General features: G+C 49.0%; 4 protein-coding genes across 4 annotated transcripts in view; 3 read left to right on the plus strand and 1 right to left on the minus strand.

The window, feature by feature from the left end:
- The window catches only part of LOC128730724 (metastasis-associated protein MTA1), a 32,543-nt gene extending 21,875 nt beyond the window's left edge, over nt 1–10,668 (plus strand). Inside the window, exons 4-13 of the mRNA XM_053823803.1 lie at nt 6,734–6,960; nt 7,141–7,461; nt 7,565–7,753; nt 7,876–8,148; nt 8,245–8,576; nt 8,669–8,931; nt 9,004–9,636; nt 9,707–9,834; nt 9,909–10,024; nt 10,107–10,668. Of these exons, the coding sequence (XP_053679778.1) occupies nt 6,734–6,960; nt 7,141–7,461; nt 7,565–7,753; nt 7,876–8,148; nt 8,245–8,576; nt 8,669–8,931; nt 9,004–9,636; nt 9,707–9,834; nt 9,909–10,024; nt 10,107–10,668 (3,044 nt within the window). The remainder of the gene's footprint in view (nt 1–6,733; nt 6,961–7,140; nt 7,462–7,564; nt 7,754–7,875; nt 8,149–8,244; nt 8,577–8,668; nt 8,932–9,003; nt 9,637–9,706; nt 9,835–9,908; nt 10,025–10,106) is intronic.
- A 276-nt stretch (nt 10,669–10,944) lies between these two features.
- On the plus strand, nt 10,945–11,262 carry LOC128723148 (G-box-binding factor-like). The gene has a single exon (XM_053816867.1). The coding sequence runs from the start codon at nt 10,945–10,947 to the stop codon at nt 11,260–11,262; it is 318 nt and encodes a 105-aa protein (XP_053672842.1).
- Nucleotides 11,263–15,065: 3,803 nt separating this feature from the next.
- On the plus strand, nt 15,066–17,309 carry LOC128731058 (traB domain-containing protein). Its single transcript, XM_053824153.1, has 2 exons — nt 15,066–15,466; nt 15,545–17,309. Exons 1-2 carry the CDS (start codon nt 15,358–15,360, stop codon nt 16,891–16,893), a joined length of 1,458 nt encoding a protein of 485 aa, XP_053680128.1. The 5' UTR covers nt 15,066–15,357; the 3' UTR covers nt 16,894–17,309.
- A 57-nt stretch (nt 17,310–17,366) lies between these two features.
- Nucleotides 17,367–18,445, minus strand: LOC128723159 (uncharacterized). Its single transcript, XM_053816877.1, has 2 exons — nt 18,412–18,445; nt 17,367–18,347 (listed from the first exon to the last, which is right to left on the minus strand). Exons 1-2 carry the CDS (start codon nt 18,443–18,445, stop codon nt 17,374–17,376), a joined length of 1,008 nt encoding a protein of 335 aa, XP_053672852.1. The 3' UTR covers nt 17,367–17,373.
- Nucleotides 18,446–20,789: the final 2,344 nt, after the last annotated feature.

Consider the following 20,789-nt stretch of genomic DNA (forward strand, 5'->3'; position numbering starts at 1 on the left):
AACAAACGCGCCAGACATTAAGGGAGCAAAAATTGAGCGTCGATAATTAGTGCCGCCGCCGATAGCCTCTTTTTTCACGGTCGTTGTCGAGGATGTCACGATGATGGAATCGCGATGATGACCCTCCTGTGTGCGTGTGCGTGTGTGTGTGTCCTGGATTGAAAGCGAATCGTCGAACCTCAATCGAAAAGCAACGTTGCCCACGTGGAATAAATCACCATCCACCGACAACAGGATCCACCATGCGTGGGTGCAAGGATAATAAACCGGAAGGATGGTCGCCGCGCGTGGCCGTGTGGGTGAAACCGGAGACAGAGAGAGAAAGAGAGAGAAAGAGAACGGGGAGAGCCCATAATTATTATAATACTGCACCGGCCGGTGCGGTTTGCATGTATTTCTTTTTTTTTTTTTGCTGTTTAATTTGCCTCACTCGCGGGTGTCCCCTTTTTATCGTCACTTGTTGATTGGCGGTGGGTGTTGTCCTTGCACGGAGGGAAAAATTGCGGCATTTGCGGTCAACCGCGCACGTGGGCAAAGTGTTGGCTTTTTTCTGCCTCTCTCTCTTTCGCTCCACAGACCACAGATTTACCACCTCATCGTGTTTAAATGACGGGCGAGTGGGCGCTTTAAAATGTGTTACAAAACCACGCGCTTATCGGTGGGTGATCGATCGGCCAAAGTGGGTCATTGATTTATTCATTTTTGCGTGTTGATGAAGTGATGATGGGTTGTGCCCGGTTGACCGCAGGTTTGACTCCCCTCGATTGCGTCCTCCTGTGTCCAGCTTTTGTGTGGATGCTTTTATCCGCGTGGGGTATATTTAAACGTTCACCCATTAACACAAATTACATATCGATTGCGATCGCTCGTGAATCGTCATATCGCGAGAATGCCATGAATTCTATGTTGATTGATTAAGCAGAAAACGTTGAACGTTATCCGGTTGTTTAAGGGATTAGCTTTTCATTTTTTTTTAATTTTCTACCACTAATATTTCTTCTCCGTTTGATGGTAATGCTGTGATGAATTTAATCTTGTTCTTGCTGCATATGCAACGATGAGAATAAATCGACACGCGTTAAGGCATTATATCGCTTTTTTACAGTATAATCCTCATTCGATTGAGCTATTCCATTCGATGAAGTTGATCAAGAAGAGGATCGAGAATAATTCGCCCCATATCTGTGGGGGACTAAGCATCAAATTCATATTTAGTTCTATTCCATTTCAAAACAAATTTCTTGCTTTACGAAAATGATTTCCACGCACTCATTCGCCGCACAATCGGCTGTCAAAAAGCGAAATAAAAAAGGCGCGCCATCGAAAGCCTCTCGACACGTTTCATCGTCGTAATCGACGAGTTTTCCCGTGAAGGATGCAGGCGTGTTTCGTTGCAAAAGTTTCGCGGGAAAAAGCACCCCTTTGCCGAAAGTTTCCCAATGCGCCGTTGCGTCGCGAAACGACGACTGATGTGATTTTGGGATGGCATAGACTCGGGCTCTCTCTCGTTCTCTCTCCCCTGGTGGTGACTTTTGTGACGCGCCATCTAGCGCCGATTGCACGCACTACTGGCCATCGTCCTTCCCCTCGTCCTTCACCACCAATTCTCCCTCCCCACCTCAGGACACATCCACTGGACGCTCGATCGGCGGCGGATGGTGCGTTTGTCGTTTGCGTTCTCCCTCCAGCGGCAGGCTCTCTCTCTCTCTCACACACAGCGTGGGTGATGATGGTGTGCGTGTGTTGCGTAAGTGTGCTGCTGCTGCTGGTGCGTCTGGTGGTATGTAAATCCTCCTCCGGGCCGTCAAAAGGGGGCGACTCCGGATATAGCTAAAGCCGCGCGCCCTGAGCTCGCTCGTTCGTTCGGTGCCCGGATCCTTTTTTCATCTTCACTCGCGAAAATGGGTTTTCACCTCAACCCAAACCCATCCACCAGCAGCCGGTGTCGAGACCCAGGGGAGGATGGTGGTGCTGCTTTTTTGACGAAGGGATCCGCCGACGAGAAGAGAAGGGAGAGTGTGTTGTGAGAGAGGGCGCGAGAAGAGATTATACGAAAATTTTCGATACACAAAAACCCCTGCTTTTTCACGGGTTGGTTCTCGTCCCTCCCACAACACCCCGCCGCCGCCGCACACCCACCCACCCACGTCACCCCTAGGGTTATCCCTGCCGCGTTCTTTCACCATTCTCCTCCAGTGGGATGGTGGAAAGGTTTTCTCACCACACACACACACACACATACACACACACACGAGACCCAGAAGTCCGTCATTCGGAAGGGGAACGCGGGGACTACCCCGGGTGCGCTTGTTCCTGCGCGCAATTAGAAAAGTGGGAGAAATTTCATTAAATATTGAGCACCCATTCATCCCACCTTCCCAACCAACCCACCCATCGTCCTTGCGCACTCTCGTCTCTGTCTCTGTCACCTCTCGTTCACTCTTTCACCCGCTTCCCCCGCTCGTTCTATTAGCACACCCTTCCCCACCCTCCCCTCGCTTCGGTTTTTCGTTCCCGCATTCTCGATACCCGGCGACGACGTCATCATCTCGGCGGTGTAATCATCTTCCTTGCTTGCTTCGTCCTGGCTGCCACGCGCCATCCATCGCTGTACCGCTCGCAAAACGCAAACGCAACTGTAGGAAAATTTTCCCCCTCACAAACCCACCCACCGGTCGCCGGGTGGTCCTCGCGCGCAATATCGGTCGGTTTTTGGTGGCGCCCACTCCCACTTGAGGGAAGAAGAAAACGGATGAGGTGAAGCAAAAGAAAAAAAAAACGTGAATCCCACCGTCGGTCCACTTCCTTCTTCCGCTTCCTTCGGGGTTGCTGCCCGTCTCGTCTACACCCCGACTACCCACCCACCCACCCACCCGATAACAGCGGCGGCCCTTTCGGCCACAAAATGAAAGATGAAAGCTTGCCTGAGCCTCCGTGCGTTGATGGGGTTGGAGCGGGGGGTGAGGGTGGCGTTTCCTTCCTTCATTCCTTCGTTGCTTTTGCTGGTAGGCCACACGGTGTGTTCACCCCGTAGGGATAATGCCACCGCCGTTGCGTCCATGCCCGTACACGCCGGGGTGAATTTGTTTTAATAGTTTGTTCAGTTTTTTTTTCGCTCTCTCCTGCTGTTGTTGCTGTTTCCTCTATCTTTGTGATGTTTACTTTGGGGGAAGAATAAAAATAAGGCCCCCGGTGGGTGGGTGGGTAAAGGAGAAAGGAGAAACGTAAGCGACGCATGGACATGGAATTAATCATTCCGTGAACTCCATGCTCCAGACTCCTTGTGCGTGCGTGTTTTTTATCTACCCTTCTGGAGATGTGTGGTGTAATTTTTATCCTGTAAAAAGTATAAAAGGTGAGCTGCATAGCCGAAACGTTAGCGTGCGGCACAAAACACACGATAGTATCGAGTTCGAATCTCGTCTGAGCCTCCTCCGTACGCAGGACTCACTATCCAGCTACGTAAAATATTCCAAGTCATGAAAGGCTTCGCTTAGCAAGGTAGGCCTTGACCGTATATCTGTTGTCGAACCAATTAAAGAGAAGAAAAAGTGTAAAAATCCTAACGAACGAAAGGTAAAATGGATCGAACCTCCTGAGGCCGCGGTTCCGTTCCGCACAAATCGAATCATTATTTCGACTCCCAAATGCAAAGCTCTAAACCCACAGCCAACCCCCCACGACGCACTCTGGTTTCAATTTTCACCTTCGCCCGGTTGGTATGCAAATGGCCGCCGCAACAAACACACCGGAAGTATCGTCACCGGATACCGGGAGATACCACCTCTCCGTGTGCGCTGCCCCCTTCATTCGATTAAAACGCAACCAACCCACCCCCTGGGATTCGTTGGGGATGTGGATGATGCATACGACAAGCACACACACATACTCACACATCCCCTTTGCGACGAGCTCGCGGTTGCCATGGAAATCTGTCAAACTTTTCCACGCTTCGGTGGCTTCTCCAAGGTGACCAAGCGCGTCGAGTTTTGTGTGAAGCCGTCCTGGGCAAGGGGTTGATTTGGGGGGTGGCTATGGGAGGGTGGAAGGGGTGTGGTGGGTGGCAAACTGAACTGAAAATCGAATTTCGCCGCGTTCTTTTGGTACTCTACCACCGGTACGTACTCGTTTCGGTATAGCAGAAGGTTTTAGCAAAAGAGGCAAACAAAACAAAAAAACAACACCCAAACACACATACAAAAATAAAAGGCTCATCAATTCTATTCCCCTCGCCCCCTCCTTTCCCCGTAACCCCCATGCGTCATGGCATGCTTTTCCTCTCAAACTGTGAGCAAAAAAAAAATAAACAAACTCTCTCAAATACGACGCTCGCACAGTGCGATTCGCCAAACACAAGCACACACACAAGCGTATATTAAATTTCGGCTCTGAAGTCGCTCCCTCCACGGGCGAGGGATGAAGAAAAGGTCAAGGGAAGCCGATGCGTGGGGATCCTGAATCCTCGCATTTCCACCTCGGAAAGAAACCTTCGCAGCAGCAACGCGCAACGATGGCGTTGTTAGTGCCCTTTTTTTGGCCAAACGGGGATGAATGCGGGAGAAAGGTTCTCGACAGAACGCACGCGTACGTGTGTGTGCGCCATCGCGTGCGCGTGTATTTTGTTTGCGTACGTTGCGAACCCGAAGGACGTGGGTGGGTGAGTTGCGTTTGAAATTGCACTCGCAAAATAGGAAAAATCCCTCCTCCCCCCAACGCACCACATCGGCTTCCACTGGCCACCCGTCTCTCTCTCTCTCTCTCTCTCTCTCTCTCTCTTTCTCTCTATCTCTCTGTGTTCACTTGCTCCGTGGGGTGGTTCACAGGGGTTAGCATCAAGGGAAGAAGCCACCCGATGGGAGGGTGGGAGAATAAATTATAAAAAAAATAATAGAGAGAGAGGCACAAAAGGACACATCCGTTGATTTGTGCGTTTGTGCGCCGGAATCCGAAATCCGAAGCAAAGCACACGCGTTGTGTGAACCTTCCTCTCTCCTTGCACGCGCGTAATGGTGTGCGTAAACAAAGTCCGAGAGGGAGGAATCGCAGCAGACAAGACGAACGTGGGTGACCGGGGCGGAAAAATCCTTTACAGTTGCGGCAAAGTCGTCCCGCGGACGTGTGGTGGGGGGCGGGACGAACTTGGTTGAAGTTTTTCGCACCCGCAGAAAAATGTGTAGCTTTAATAAATATTGCTCCCTTGCTTGGGTTGGGAAAGTTTGTCATTTTGCGAAAGGGACCCTCGCTTCGCCTTTGTTTCGATTTCGAGGCAGCCTTTCGAGTTATCGCGTTAAATATTTACGGTGCGTAACATTAGGCAGCCAAAGGACTAATCAGTCGCGATAAACTTTTGCTAACGTTTAGCTAACTTTTTGCTAATTTTTATGGGTTTAGCTGGTACGGTAAAAAAAGGGCCATTCGAAGAACAAAAGTAATGTAACTAAAACTAGCTTTTGGGTGTGAAGATTTGGAAATAGATTGCAATTGTCTTTTGTAACGTGGAAATCCCTCGTTCATGACACCGTGTATCATGACTTTCCATAACGTCCTAGCACAATATTGCTTGTGTTTAGAAAGTATCCGAGAAAAATCGATTCTCCTCTAACTCCTTAGGTGCAAGATTTATGTCCCTTTATATACTTGCCTCTGGGATGCTGCTTTATACGTCGAGCGAACCGGTTTTGGTTGGCTGGTTAGTGTCTCTTTGTAAAAGATAGATTTGTCGATGATGAACTAACGAGCCACTCACAATGCAAGTGCGCATCAAAGCGCGTAGAAATAAGCAAATCTGCCATCTATACCGGGACGTTAACAGCTACAGGCAGTAGTGCAACAACACCGATCGCCCCTGGTGGTTGATGGTAGATCCCGTTGGAGTACATTTTATATGCGTCATCAAACGTTACGCAATAAACCCGGATAAACTAGCATAGAAGATCACGAACGCGCCGTCCTCGGCGATGCTATGCTTCTATGATGCATGCACACCCTGGTGCATCCAATCATGGCCCTGATATCCCGAGAGCTGGCTCGTTGCAGCAAACAAAACGCGAACGCGACGATGACGCGGACATGCATGAAATTGATTGCATGCATGCTTAATTAATACGGTCGCCTTCCGGCTGTTGGTGGCATGTTGATGCAGCAGCAGCAGCAGCAGCACCGTGGATGGACGGTTGGTTGGATGTTTTATTTTTTTTGCAAGCGGAAAAGCCGAGAAAAGCAAGTAGGAGGGTGGGATGCTGGTTTTCCCCCCCAATAGCTGGGTTGGAGCAGAATCATCGCATCGCCGGAAGAGTGAAGCGTACACAAACTCGAACAAATATCGGACCACGAGCCGGGTGTCCGCCACACGAGGCCTCGAGGCTGAACTGTGGGTGGGAGAGAGTACATGCTGTTGTTGTGGGTTGGCTTGAAAAGAAGCAAAGAAGCAAAAAAAAACGTACACACACGCAACTTCTGCGTGTGATGTTGCGGATTGATTTATGGGAATTTGCCACGAGCGAACTTGGTCGCAAGAGGTGGCACACAAAAAAAGCGTTGCTTTTGATTCATTTAAGTGTTGTAAACCTGTAAAGGTAAACTAACTCAACGTTTCAGTACACAATTAACCAGCAATAATGTGGTCGATCGATCAAAGAATCCGGAAGTCGTCTCTTAGTCGCTTCTCGCTTTTCTTAAGCAATTTATTTAACTCGTGTCCTTTTTTCTCCTCTCTCTCTTTCTCGTTTCACAGTCGCACTAGAGGAGGAACGAAACAACAGTACCAACAGTGGTGGAGGCGGTGGTGGTGGTGGCGAGCGAGGAGAACACCTCAACCCCAAGCAGCGCCATCAGATGAAGCAGCGGGAGCTGTTCCTGTCGCGGCAAGTCGAAACCCTCCCCGCCACCCAGATACGGGGCAAGTGCTCCGTAACGTTGCTGAACGAGGAGGAATCGTTGCTCAGTTACTTGAACAAAGACGTGAGTAGTAGTAAAGGATCGATTTCCAACCCGGCGACGATGATGCGGCGGAGGTGCTCTGTTGGAGGTGTTGGTGGCGAGAAAACGATTGAAATTTGTGCATTTTTTTTTCTGCTCCGCCCCGTCCCTGCAATGATCCACGTGGCTGGTAATGTCCTTTTTTTTGTCTCCTTTCCCCAGGACACGTTCTTCTACTGCCTGGTGTTCGATCCGACGCAAAAAACGCTACTGGCGGATAAGGGCGAGATCCGAGTCGGTGCCCGCTACCAGACGGATCTGCAGCAGATGCTGAAACCGGGCGACAAGGACGATCGCAACCTGGAGGAGCTGGAAACGCTCGTCTGGACACCGCAGCACTCGCTGACGGACAAGAAGATCGACCAGTTTCTGGTTGTGTCGCGATCGGTCGGTACCTTTGCGCGGGCCCTCGATTGTACCAGCTCCGTGAAGCAACCGTCCCTGCACATGTCTGCAGCCGCCGCCAGCCGTGATATTACCTTAGTGAGTGAATCCCCAGTGTCACGGACTTGCGTGCGAGTCGTGGCCACCATGCTGAAGTCCTGAAGTCTAACGACACTTGATCCTTTTCTCGTCCTTGCCACAGTTTCATGCTATGGATACGCTCCATAAACACAACTATTCGATAGAGACTGCAATGTGTTCGCTGGTCCCGTCGAGCGGGCCCGTCCTGTGCCGGGACGAGATGGAAGAGTGGAGCGCCTCCGAGGCGAATCTGTTCGAGGACGCGCTCGAAAAGTACGGCAAGGACTTCAACGATATCAGAAACGACTTTGTGAGTAAACGGCAGTAAAGTACCTTTCGAGGCATTTTCTTGCACACGCATACGCAAACACACACACGCACACAAAAAGAAACGGCATCTTCGATGACGAGCATTTGCTTTTTCTCTTGCAGCTTCCGTGGAAAACGCTGAAGAGCATAGTGGAGTACTACTACATGTGGAAAACGACCGATCGGTACGTGCAGCAGAAGCGCGTGAAGGCGGTCGAGGCGGAATCCAAGCTGAAGCAGGTCTACATTCCGAACTACACCAAACCGAGCCCCGCCTTGATCACGAACAACAACAAGGGCATCCTGAACGGGAACTCCAACGGGGGCAGCGTCGACATGATGATGTACAGTAGCAGCAAGGCGTGTGAATCGTGTGCCACTATGGCTTCGCCGCAGGTACGATCCTGAGCTGATCGCGAATGATCACGAAATCACGCCTAGCAACAAAAAGATCATTAAGTCTTGTGTGTGTTTTCTTCATCCCTTCGCTAGTGGTACTCCTGGGGTCCGGTACACCTTAGCAATCGGCTGTGTCAGAACTGTTGGAACTACTGGAAGCGTTACGGAGGCCTTAAAGTTGCATCCAGGCTAGCGGACAACGGCGAGACCGATCCGACGGCGGCGGCAGCCACGATCAACAACAGCAGCAGCAACGCGTCACCGGTTTCGCTGAAGAAACGAAGCGCGGGCAGTGATATCGACGACGATCTGACGATCGTAGCCAGTTCCGGTCCGATCGGGGCACTTACTGGCGGGGCTACACCCGCCGCTCCTACCGCTGCCGCTGGTTCTCCGGGGGGGATGAGCAATCATCGACCACACAGGTAAATGGACGGGGGACTGTGCACAAGCTGCTGGCGGGTTAATTTCGCTGGACGAATCTGATCTTCTCTTCTGACACGTGTTCTACCGACAGCCCGTCGTACAAGTGCTCGATCGTGAACTGCGGCAAGGAGTTTAAGCTGAAGGCGCACCTGGCCAGGCACTACGCGCAAGCGCACGGTATCCAGATACGGTCCGGTTCCCCGCGGCCCATCATGAAAACTCGTACCGCATTTTATCTGCACGCCAACCTTAAAGCCCGGTTGTCACGGCGCTTGTGCAGGCACATCATCCGTTCGAAAAAGGCCGCCCGCCAACCGTCGTACGCGATTAACATCATCAGTGTGAAGCAGGAGTGTAAGTAAACTAGCCGCTCTTGGCGGTTTGCTTGGTTTTCGTGCTCTCACCTGTGTACATTCTTGCTTTCAGTTGCTCTCGCCGAAACCGGAAAGAGCATATCGGAGATCCGGCGGTTGCTCGCGTTCCGGAAGAAGGATCGCGGTAGCGTAACGCAGATCGCAAACCGACTCGGTAACCCGGGTGTCACCGTGAACGAGTGGTTGGTACTGACGCCGAAGGAAAACATGCCAAAGCCGGACGTGGTGGCATTCCCGAAGCCACCGAAAGCACCGGACGGCACGTTGCTGTACGAGCGGATACCAAATAAGGGCGAGGAACCGGGCAAACCACTGAATGCGGTCACCGCGGGGACGACATCCGTGCTTGGCGGCACGGCAAGTCTGCCAGCAACGGTCGGTGGTGCGCTCAGTGGCAAGCTTGCGCCGTTGGTCGGTTCCGGTGGTCTGGCCGTAACACCCATCGTCCTGGGTGGAAATAATAGTAGTTCGGCCGCTTCCAGCTGCTCACTGGGGAGCAGTGGTGGTGGTGTTGGATCAACTCCGGGCAGTGCCGCTAGCAGTAGCGTCCCATCGGTTAGTCTACACGCAACTAGCCTCACGAACAATAGCTCCTCCGGTGGCCCAGGTTCCGGTGGTATCTCTTCTTCTACCGGAGCCACTTCATTAAAGCGCCGACCGTACGAGGATTCAAATGGAGTTGATGGTAAGTGGAGTGTTCCCTCTTGGTCGAAATGTTTAGTATTTTATTGCATTTCGTTGTTTCATCCTTGTAGCTACTGCAGCTCCACCAGCGAAGCGACCGAACAAGGACCCAAGGCCCTCGCATCGGCCTACCCCGGAGCAGTATGCAGCAATGATTGCGGCGGCTCAATCGGCAGGACAACCTCTTCCACGGCATCATGTGAGTGTTTGGTTAATGATTGTAAAACCGTGCGGCTATGTGACTCTTTCCTTCCTTTTCTACTTCTGTTCCAGATGAATGGTAAACCAAAAATTGCCCAAATGGCTCGCACTGGATCCGGTCGAAAGCAGGTGATCAGCTGGAACGATGCTCCAGATGATGTGTTCTACCGTTCCACCAAAGCCGGCCGGTAAGCTACTGAACGGAAACCAAAACTCTCGTATGTGGTATTTATTGGATATCTCCGCTTGTTTCGGTGCATCTTTCCACAGTAAATTACGGCGGGAGATTCCAATCGTAGAGCTGCGCCGTGCGGCACGAAAACCATGGCGAAACTTACATCCCAAGTACTCGGCGATCGTGGCCGCGTTGATGCCGGTAACCACTCCGAACCCGACCAGCCTGCCAGCACAGCTGACCGCTCAGTTAGGCCACGCGGCACAGCTAGCCGTGGCGAATGCCGCGCAAAATCCCACCTTGGCGAACCTTAATCTCAATATTAACGCAACGGCGGCCGCCGCAGCAGCAGCAGCAGCACTCGCCGGTGTTCATCCACTGGCCGCGGCATCTTCGTTGGCTCTTAGCGGGACGCTTGGAGGCACAGGAGGGGGCCCCGGTTTGTCCCCGGTCGGAGGAGTTCCTCCGGGTGGTGGCTCGTCGGCAGCATCCTTAGCATCGTCCGCACTGTCGAATAGCAGCAACACCAACAACACCGGCACCAGCAACAACGTTAGCAACAGCAGTAGTAGCGGTGGTGGTGGTGGTAGCGGTGGTGGAGGTATGTCCGCCTCCGACAGCAATAACAGTGATCTACAGGTTGTAATCCTAGACTGACCCGAACCGCCGAAGAACATGCACTTTTCTCAGCAGCAGCAGCAGCAGCAGCAACAACAACAACAACAGCATCTTCATCATCCCCTCCACCACCACCACCACCACCATCATCAGCAGCAGCATTCACAGCATCATCAATCGCAGCAGCAGCAGCAACAGCATCGCCAGCAACAGTCCAATATTTTAAATTCGCATCGCCAACAACAGCAACAGTATCATTCTCACCTTTCGCACCTGCCACACCACCAGCAACAACACGCAGCCTCTCAGCAAGGCATGCATCAGCAGCAGCAGCAGCAGCACCAACAACAGCAGCAACAAAGCTTGCGGCACTACAGTAGCTCCCAAATACAGCAGCATCAATTACATCAACAGCAGCAGCAGCAGCTGTTGCTTCAACAGCAATATCAGCAGCACCAGCATCAGCACCCATCATCAGCGCACCATCAGCATTCCTCGCCAATGGCACCATCATCGATGACGCACCACAATAGCAACTATCACCCGCACAGTAGTCACCTTCTACACCGGCAGCAGAACCAATCCCAGCAACAACCACCCCATCCATACACCATGGAAGCACTGCTCAATTAATATGTTACATACGACTAAGAAACGACGGTATTGTTACGAAACGCGTTGAAAAGCGTGTGTTGTCGAGCTGATGGGAAGGAAAACCTGTGCTTCGGGATCTAAATGAGGCATCGTGCGCATGAGACCCAAATGTTGTTGTTTCTTATTTTATCGATTAACAACCTGCTGTACAAACGAATGTGTAAAGCTATAGTTTGCTGCTTAGCGACGAAATGGATTGTGGGTTTCTTTCCATTGCATCGTAAGCCCATCCTTTTCAAATAGGTTTAGTTTTTTTCTTCTTCTTCTGTTGTTTTAAACCTCCGGCAAAGATAAAGTAAAGCAAAGATGCAACCGCCGAAGCGCGCACCAACGTAATGGATGGGATCACGAGCAGAGTAGAATAGCGAAGAAAGAAGGGGGGCACAGGGCACCGCAGGGAGAAAAGTTAGTAGATAGTACGAAGCAAAATAATGGCGCTAAAACAAAATGGACACGCATGGACAAATTTGAGTAGGACACGGACCGTGCGGCGGTTGGTGAAACCGTCGCACTCGATTTTAGTTGGTAATGTAATGATCTAAATTAGATGGATGATCTAGCGGTAAATGAAGGAGCACTAGCAGGAGAGCTCTAATTGTGCGGGAGGAGAGGAGAGCATGTATGAAATAAAGGACCATGAAATGGGTCCGCGAGCCACCCAGACCCATTTACATTTTCTAGTAGACGAGTAGCAGGTAGCACAAGAGAAGGAATTCAAGCACGTGAAAGTGAAACAAAGCAGCAGCTCCAGCTCTGCAGCTGGTAATGGAATACGCATACTCAAGCGAAGATGGTGGACGTACGTGGCGTTCAGAATAGAAATGGCCACTAGCTAAAAAAAACAGAAAATTGGGCAAATGTCTCGAAATACACAAACTTACACTTTTGCAAAGATATGAAGCAAAACACAATTGAACGAAAGACGGTAATGAAAGAAAAACGAAAAAGCATAACACGAAAGAGTTACAAACGCGGCCCTACGTTCAAAGACGTGTGTGTGTGTGTACATGGTAGTGTTGCAGGAATGGTTGAGTGGGTGTAAACGGACGGCAAGTACTGTCCCAGAGCGAGGGTGGTAGCTCGATAAGAAGGTAGTCGTGGATAAAGTGTAAAAATAAAACAGCTTCTCATAGATTAATAAACAAAAACACGCCTATAGCTAAGCGTGTAGGCTAGGTCCCCCGATAAACCAGCGAACAGCAAGCGGCAGCCTTACACAAGACTGCTTTCGAATGAGAGACGAATGTGCGAGAATAAATGGAACCGATCAAAAAGTGCACACGCGCGCGGGCATGTGATTATCTCAGATCCCATTTTTTTTTTCGTTATTGTAATTTTGTCACATAAGGCTTAGCAACACCAAGCGATCGGGCGTAGGACAATGGCAGGTGGGACACATAGGGAAGTGTGTGGAGGAATGCAATAACCTACAGCTGGTCGTGGTCTCTTGCCCCTGTTGCTTTGGGGAGTTAAAAGAGAAGCGGTTGCGACAATTACTCGTCGAGAGATTTCTGGCACTTTTAACTCAAAAATAAGTAACACACAAGCGTCGTACGCGTGTCTTATCACACAGGCAACATATTGTCGCCCGATGTGCTGTGCTGCCCTTGGAACTGAGAAATGACCACCACGAAGCAGGAAATAGCAGAATTCGGAACAACGGCAGGCACCGGCAACATCCAACCCAATGATAGACGGAGAGACAAACTATTTTAATGGCGGGTAAACCCTTGTTTTGAAGTTATGTGGCAAAATTTATCAAATTATGTACGTACCTAAGCTTCAGTTGATACGTTTTCCGTGGTGCTGAAACCGGAAACCCGACACCAAGCATAGATTACTGCCCGTATCCTATCCTTTTAGCTTAGCCCTGTTAGTATCTGTGTCGTATTGCGTTGAATTACTGGAACCTACCATGCCGAATAAAGACTGAGTAGCAAAACGAAATGATAAAACAAGTAGCGAGAGGAGGTGGGTCGCGTGTAAGGATGTTGTCGGTCGGTTGTTTTTAGCGAGTGAGCGCCACCAGTTGCAAGGGTGTGTCGAGTGCAGGGAAAAGGGGCGATCAGAGTTCCGTCGAGTTAAAGTGCTTCAGTAGCATATGCTTTCAGCGTTTCGTTTCGAAACTCTGCGTGCCGTGGCTGCGGGGTTTCGCTTCATTTTGGGCGCGTTGAACAGTATCTGTTTTAAGAACAACCGTGTTTTTAGTAAATGTTTTGTTTAACACCTCGATCGTGTACCGGTACATCCAGCCGTTTCTTCCAATCGTTCCGTTCGTCTGCAGCGTGTACCGCTTAGGGAGAGTTGTGATTTTTCTTCCGTTTTGCAGCCGTTTGCGGTGCGCGCAGCGGTAACAAAACGCACAAGGATGCTTTTTTAAACGAAACAAATCCGACCTTCCTATCAAACCTCTCTCTTTTGAACGTACTCTAGCGAGGGCGATTTTTGTTAGACGTTTACTTTTATAACTATTTTCTACATAGGTTACACGCAAACACTGTCACGAAACTCCTACTTCTAAGTGTTGACCATTCTCCGGCCACCGGGTGGATTAAACAAAAGCGAGACAAATGGAAGGAGCAAACGAAGAGCAAGGAAAGTCGTATTATGTTTATTACGTTGAGCAAGTAATTTAGTAAATTGAAGTATCAACCTCCAAAATAGGTTATTTTTTGTTTTTCTTGTAAAATACCTACACTGAAATACACTACCAGCATATGGAGAAACAAAGGTAAAAAAATAGTTGAGGCTGTTTCGTGTTAACCAGACAGAGGGCGATTCGCTCGATTAGCGAAACTAGAAGATGTAAGCGCGCTCAAGGGCAGAAAAAAGGAGCAAGCTGCATGTGAGTGCATGCATCACGTGCAGGGCGATCGACGAACAGGACACACGATCGCGTGTGTGATCCGGGTAGAAAAGATAAAATTATATTATGTACGAAGCTAAACTGCCGTGTCGTATGATGAATTGATGGCGCAGAAGGCAATACACAAAGAGCACTAGACGCGAAGACGAGAGAAAAAGAGAGAGAAGAAACATGTGAAAACTCTGTAAAACGAATTACAACAAGCGATCAGCGGTTGTCGGCTTCTGGCAGGATCACCTGCCCCAGTCGCCAAATGGTTCAAAGGTGCATAAAAAAACTTTTTCCCTACATGATAAAAAGAAAATATAATATGAATTTATTTTTTTGTTTGTTTGCTTCCTAAGGTGTTGAGAAAATGTGCTACATGCATATAGTCAGAAACCGTGGCTATCAATTATTGAAACAGAGCTATTCCCCTGTTTGTGGAGAGTAGGGGAGTGCATTTCGATTCATTCTTATATGATTTAACACTCTTCCTTTCGTTCTTCCTAACATGTGCTCGAAGATGATAGGAGATTCAAGCAATTTTATATACACGAGCCATCTATTACGATCACGAATCTTACATTGGAATTGCAGTTTTGAATATGTTTTGTAGTATTGTACGTGAATTAAAAAAAACAGGACTAAGTAAATATGATTTAGCAGACAGTAAATAATACCTCTAGTAATCAACCAAAAATATGCTCAAATACTGCAACTGTGCTACCGAACGTTTGTATAACAGTCTTGAGCTTTCGAATATGAGGTGACGTTTGTCATGCGTGTAATACGTCAAAGCGCGTGTAAGTCAGTGCTATTGTTTTGATCGTAATGCCACCTTGTGGGATATCGGATTTTTTTTAATTGAAAATACCTAAACTCCTCTCCTATGCTATTTTGTCGCGTTGTAAAAGTGAGAAAAAGCTAAAAAGAAGTGGCATGTTTCGTTTATTACATACTAATGAGTAAGCGCCGCATCTGACTGACATAGGAGGCCACGTCCTGCCTAACGAAGCAAAGAGGAAGAAGCAGTTGCTTTGGCTAAACAAAATTTCCAGGTGAATAACAAAAGACGCATTTGATGCGTGGCTTTTGTTTGTGCGTGCAACGACCTTGTTCCGCGCTGCAACGCTTTAGCGGCCCGCGAGGCAAAATTGATTACGTGGATTGTTGATAAATAAGCGGCGCAACTTTGTACTGGTGGTGGTACCGCAAAAAAGGACGAAATGTCTTCCCCGATAAGTTCGTCATCCGAGTACAACAGTGCCCTAGATCAAACATTCAACTCTACGTTGGGTTCCGACCAGCTGAACCTCTCCGACATGAGCAGCAGTGGTGAGTAGGCAGGACCTCGCATGTGTGTGGGAGGTAGCGATGGGCTTAACATTTTCCCTTCAAACCCCGGTTCGGTAGATATCGAAAATGTGAATCTTGCGGGTGACTGGAACGAAACGCTGCTAGGGAAGCAGAAGCAGAAAAACGTCAAAAAGGCCACCCATCAGCTACTGGACAGTCTGCGCAACAACAATATGGATCAGCCCGGTGAAACGGTCGGCGATGCAAGCACCCTTAACAGTACGGCTAGCACGCTTAGCCTTGACCTAAGTGCAGCCGGCGAGCTGTCGGATACGATGAACAACATCACCCTATCGTATGTGAGCTCCTCGGAGGAGGATGCTTTGACGGCCAGCACACCCCGGGCACCGGATGTTTCCGTGAACATGTCACTGTCCGAGACGTCGACGACGAACTCACAGGAGGAGAAGGATTCCCGCGATACCACCGCGAACGTGTCCCAGCTCCCAGCGGAGAGTGGCAGCGACTCGGCCATCCCGCTGTATGCCACGCTCGAGGAGTTCGATCGGAATCTACCCGAGACGGTCACGCTGCTGACGAAACCGGACGGGACGAAGGTATATCTGGTCGGGACGGCGCACTTTAGCGAGAGCTCCCAACGGGACGTTGCGCTTGTGATGCGGAACGTGCGCCCGCAGGTGGTCATGCTGGAGCTGTGTCCGTCCCGCGTGCACATCCTCAAGTACGACGAGAAAACACTCCTGGAGGAAGCGAAGGATATGAATCTGGCCAAAATGCGTGCCATCATCCGCACGAATGGGACAATCAACGGGCTGTTTTACGTGCTGCTGCTCAACATGAACGCAAAGTTCACGAAGAAGCTCGGCATGGCACCGGGCGGCGAGTTCCGGTGCGCTGTGAAGGAAGCACAGCAAATCCCGAACTGCGTGATACAGCTCGGCGATCGACAGATCAAGGTGACATTGCATCGTGCCCTGCGCGGTCTGTCACTGTGGCAGACGATCAAGCTGATACCGAAGCTGCTGTTCATGGATGACGACATCAGCGTGGAGGAGGTGGAGCAGTGTAAGCGCAAGGACCTGCTGGAAGAGATCATGCTCGAGATGGCGGACGAGTTTCCTGCGTTCGGGCGGGTGTTCATCGACGAGCGGGACCTGTACTTGTGCCACTCGTTGCAGATGGCGGCTTTGCCGCAGATAAATCGCTTAGACGGAAGCCTCGAGCCTGTGAACGTTGTTGGTGTGGTTGGCATTGGGCATGCGGCCGGAATCGCCAAGCACTGGGGCAAGGTGGACGCGAGTAGCATCGAGTCGATCGTCACCATTCCACCGGCCAGCCTGGGCCATCGGGTGTTGAAGTATACCTTCAAGTACGGCCTGCTGGGACTTGCCGCTTACGGTGTGTTCCGGTTTGCACGACCGCGTTTGTCCCGCCTGTTGCTTTGATTGCACTTGGTCGTTGTCGTTTACGGTAGTTAATTCTTCGAAATTGATCGGTGGCTGTTCTAGAGAGTTACTTGCCACGGTGGTCGGTGCGTAGGATAGAGACACTGCTCACGAAGGGGCTGGTTTTATCGCGGCTTGGAACAAACCAACCCTTACGGTAGAACCAAACATCCTTTCCTGCTGAGGGAGAGAATCAAAATATACATCATAATCAAGCGTACGTTACATACTAGTGGTGGGTGCAGGGAACATTAGATTTTATTTTCTTTTCGCTACAAGCACGGAACTGCATGGTTTACTACCATTCCAGAGAATTTTTCCACACCAGAACGAAGCACAATCCGACACGGGTCTCCGCGGAGAAACAAATGGCTAGTAAAAATAATAAAAAGTCTCAGTTCGCCGTGCAAGGGCGAAAATAGAATGCTCTTGTTTGGTTTTCGTGCCCAAAAGCAGGCACAACATGACGTTTATTGAAAGCTAGATATTCAGCAGCCACGAGATATCGTCCTCCACCAACGGTTCTTTTTTAATGCTAATGTTTGCAGCTTCTTGCGGCTCGGGCTTTTTCTTTTTTGCCGATGGCGACATCGGTTCCTGTTTAACATCAACCGGCTTTGTGACATCCGCAGCCGTGGGTTGTTTCCGTTTCTTAGCCTTTGAAGGCGAAGGAGCGTGACTATCGTAAGGCTCTTGTTTTATTAATACCGGTGGTGCGTTTTTACTCTTCGATGGTTTATCTGTTCGCTTCGATTTACTTCTTAGGGGTGTTTCCGAATAAAGCAGAGCAGCCTTCTGTTGCGCTACTGAGAGCAGTTTCTTCACGCGTTTCGGCAGCGCCAGGCACTCTTTGAAATTATTTCCGAGCATAGGATGGCGCTGCCGAATATTCACCGGATAAGGCACGACGACGTTGTTGTTCTCGATCATGCCTGAAAGATCTGGCTCGCCTAGCGTCGGTAGCGATTGTTTAATGCGCACAAACCCGGTCGGAACGAACGATTTTATGCGCGGTCCGGCTAGCATACCTATTATCTGCTCGGTGCTGTTAGTTCGAACGTCGACCTCGAGTGGAATAGAGCAGTTCTTGATTTTAGACTGCGGTGCGGAGAGGTTTATCTTTTTACCCAACAATTCATTCTGAATGTCGATGCTAGCAGGGCACTCGATGATCCACGTTTCCTCGTCCGGATCAGTCAAATTGATGTCCACGCTTGATCGTGATGGCGGCAACGGTGTAATCCGAGGTCGTTGCTTAAAGAAATCTTGCAAATTCAACTCAACCGCACTAGAAATGGATCGTTGCTTGCACACTTCTTTCAAACCATTCAGTGACCCCGCCATCTCGTCATCGAGATTCTGTTCAAAACGCGTAGGACTTAGCGATTCTTCCTTGAGGTTCTTCAGAGGATATAAGAAATCGTCTTCCGACTCGGATTCCTTGTCATCAGGATCTGAGGAGCGCGAAAAGCAAAATTAATATTTATGTTGAAATGATACATACGTTTCCCAACGCACCTATTTTAACGAAGCTGCGTGATTTACTTTCCATTTCTACTCTAACAAAGAAATAATACACTCGAAATATTCTTTTTATTTTTCGCTAGGCCCTCATGTATTAACCAGTGGTTTAACGGAATGCTTCGCAATCCTAATTATTCACAGGACCTGCAACTATAGGCCATATGTTCACTTGAAATATGCTTGCAGCACGTTTTATTCCAAAACAAACAACTGTCAAATATTACGTTGAAAGTAAAGTATCGGAATGTCAAATTTTAAATGTAGTGCAGAGATATCGTGAACGTTAGTGGACGTCTTTTGCAGTTATTTTATTTTAAATGTTTGGTGCAGGAAATAACCTAAGCGGTCTTAACTCTACAGGTTCTTGATCAAATGTAAACAATATTCCAGCTCTGTCAAACTTTTACTATTCCCACAAACTGTATCTGTGTATCCATGACATGACTGTAGGTTCTCTGATGGATGGTAAGATTGTTCGGATGTTAGAAACATATTCCTTTAACTTACTACTGCAAGCCTCATGTATTTAGTAATCATAGTTTTGCCAAACTCGTTGCAGCTCAATGTTTGATAAGTTAGCCGGTGGAAAATGGGCAAGATCAATGGAACACTAGCTACATATTCTCAACGTTTTCTACTCGTAAAAGTATAGGATAGATAGAATGTGTCAGTGCAAAAGAGAACTTTCTCCGAAAATTTGCTTCACCTTTGCTGTATACCTTTGTCTCGCTGGTATGGATAAATATTGTAGCAACTTCACCGACCATCCAGGGTCAACCAGGAGAAATTGTTCAAAACCCGGCGCAGTTTTTTTTGTTGCCAAACAAACCAAACAACGTTGCCGCATGCGGCGTAAGCCACTGAATGAAACAGCCTGCCTCAGCAGACCACGCGTAGAACAAAAACCCACCGGTTCCTTGTTTTTATTTCGCGTAAAGTTTCTTGTTTTTTATGCGATCCCCCCGTTGTGGCACGGTCCCCAACGCTAAGCCAGCAACAACGTAATTTTCGCGCCCACTGCGGTCGTCCTATAGTGCAAGCCGGCATATTCCACTGGCAGCTGTTGATCACGATCGCCATGGAAGGGGAACAGTCGTCCGTCGCGTTGCTCTTCCACGCGCAGGAGCTCTCACTTATTGTTTGTCCGCCGGAGCTGACAGAGGCGATCCTCGACGTTCTGCGCCATTGATGCTGGAGGCGAATGTTACAGCCGCAGATTTATGTCACCAAATAATCGGTGCTGTGTGAATTCTGTCGAGTGTGTGCGTGTGTTCTGGTGAATGTGATCCTCAGCCAACCGGTGACGATCGTTCCGTTCGATTTCCGCGTAGTGATATCAGATCCGTTCTTTCGTTGTGGAGTGCTGCTCTGAGGTAACCGATATACATTCATCCGCTGCAGCAGAATTTTTATCATCGCACGGACGGAATTATGTCTAGGTAAGTTTCTTTAATCCACGTTATCCGGGTTGCGTAGGTAATGATCAATCGTTGATCAATGGGGCGGTCAAACGGCATGAGGGTTTTTTTTTCAGGACGGTGCTTTGTGGTCACGGCTCTTGGAAGCGTGTAGCACGTTAGTGGTGCCTGTGGCCTGGCGGAGATAATCACTATTATTTTAAGAGTCCCCCCGTTCCTACCGTTCCGGCAGTCCCGGCAAGGTCGGTGGCATATCCGCGTGCGTTTGCGTTCTGCTGAGTTATGGCAAGAACCTTTTCGCCTAGCACGATTAACAGCTGCGCCCTTTGATCCCCAACTAGCGAGGACGAGGATGCGATGAAGGTTTGAAGAAACACAGGTGGCATTAGCGAATTGCATTAGCATTCGATTGAGATGCCCATTAAACAAGTCATGATGGAGAAGAGTTTATGAGTATGAGAGGATTTTTCTTTCTTTTAAAGGATAAAAAACATTGTTTATGTGAAATTCTTTGGCTTTGTTTATAGCAGAGCAAACTAAAGTTTTCTAAAGATGTAATCTATGGCAAGCATTATTAATGTTTAAACCAAATTTACACCAAAAATCACAGCACACATTTACCTGATTGAGATAATTACCCGCAAAATTATTGAATTTTTAATTTTTGTATATAATTGCCTTTGAATGTATCCCCTGCTAAAAGTGCGTAAAAGTGTATGCATATTCATCACGTATCGATCGGTAAATCATGATCAATATGTTTCGATACTCACCCAACCGGTGCCATATCCAAGAACAACGATCGTACTGAAGGAGGAAAGGAGGTGTCCACTTTTACACAAATTAATCTACCGCGTCTCTGGCGAACAATACACGATCATACATCGATTACGATGGCTTGCGAAGGTAACATCAGCCTTGCTGCCTTCAGGTTTGAGGCGATATTAGCAGCGT

This window comes from Anopheles nili, chromosome 2 (assembly GCF_943737925.1).
Source record: "Anopheles nili chromosome 2, idAnoNiliSN_F5_01, whole genome shotgun sequence".
In the NCBI taxonomy this organism is placed as follows: Eukaryota; Metazoa; Arthropoda; class Insecta; order Diptera; family Culicidae; genus Anopheles; species Anopheles nili.

Bases quoted from the DNA above. Each gene is read 5' to 3' on its own strand.
- LOC128723159 (XM_053816877.1), bottom strand. From the start codon at position 18,445: ATGGAAAGTAAATCACGCAGCTTCGTTAAAATAG. The intron at 18,348-18,411 runs GTGCGTTGGGAA...CGCGCTCCTCAG, and splicing joins ACGCAGCTTCGTTAAAATAG to ATCCTGATGACAAGGAATCC.
- LOC128731058 (XM_053824153.1), top strand. From the start codon at position 15,358: ATGTCTTCCCCGATAAGTTCGTCATCCGAGTACAACAGTGCCCTAGAT. The intron at 15,467-15,544 runs GTGAGTAGGCAG...CCGGTTCGGTAG, and splicing joins CTCCGACATGAGCAGCAGTG to ATATCGAAAATGTGAATCTT.
- LOC128723148 (XM_053816867.1), top strand. From the start codon at position 10,945: ATGCATCAGCAGCAGCAGCAGCAGCACCAACAACAGCAGCAACAAAGC.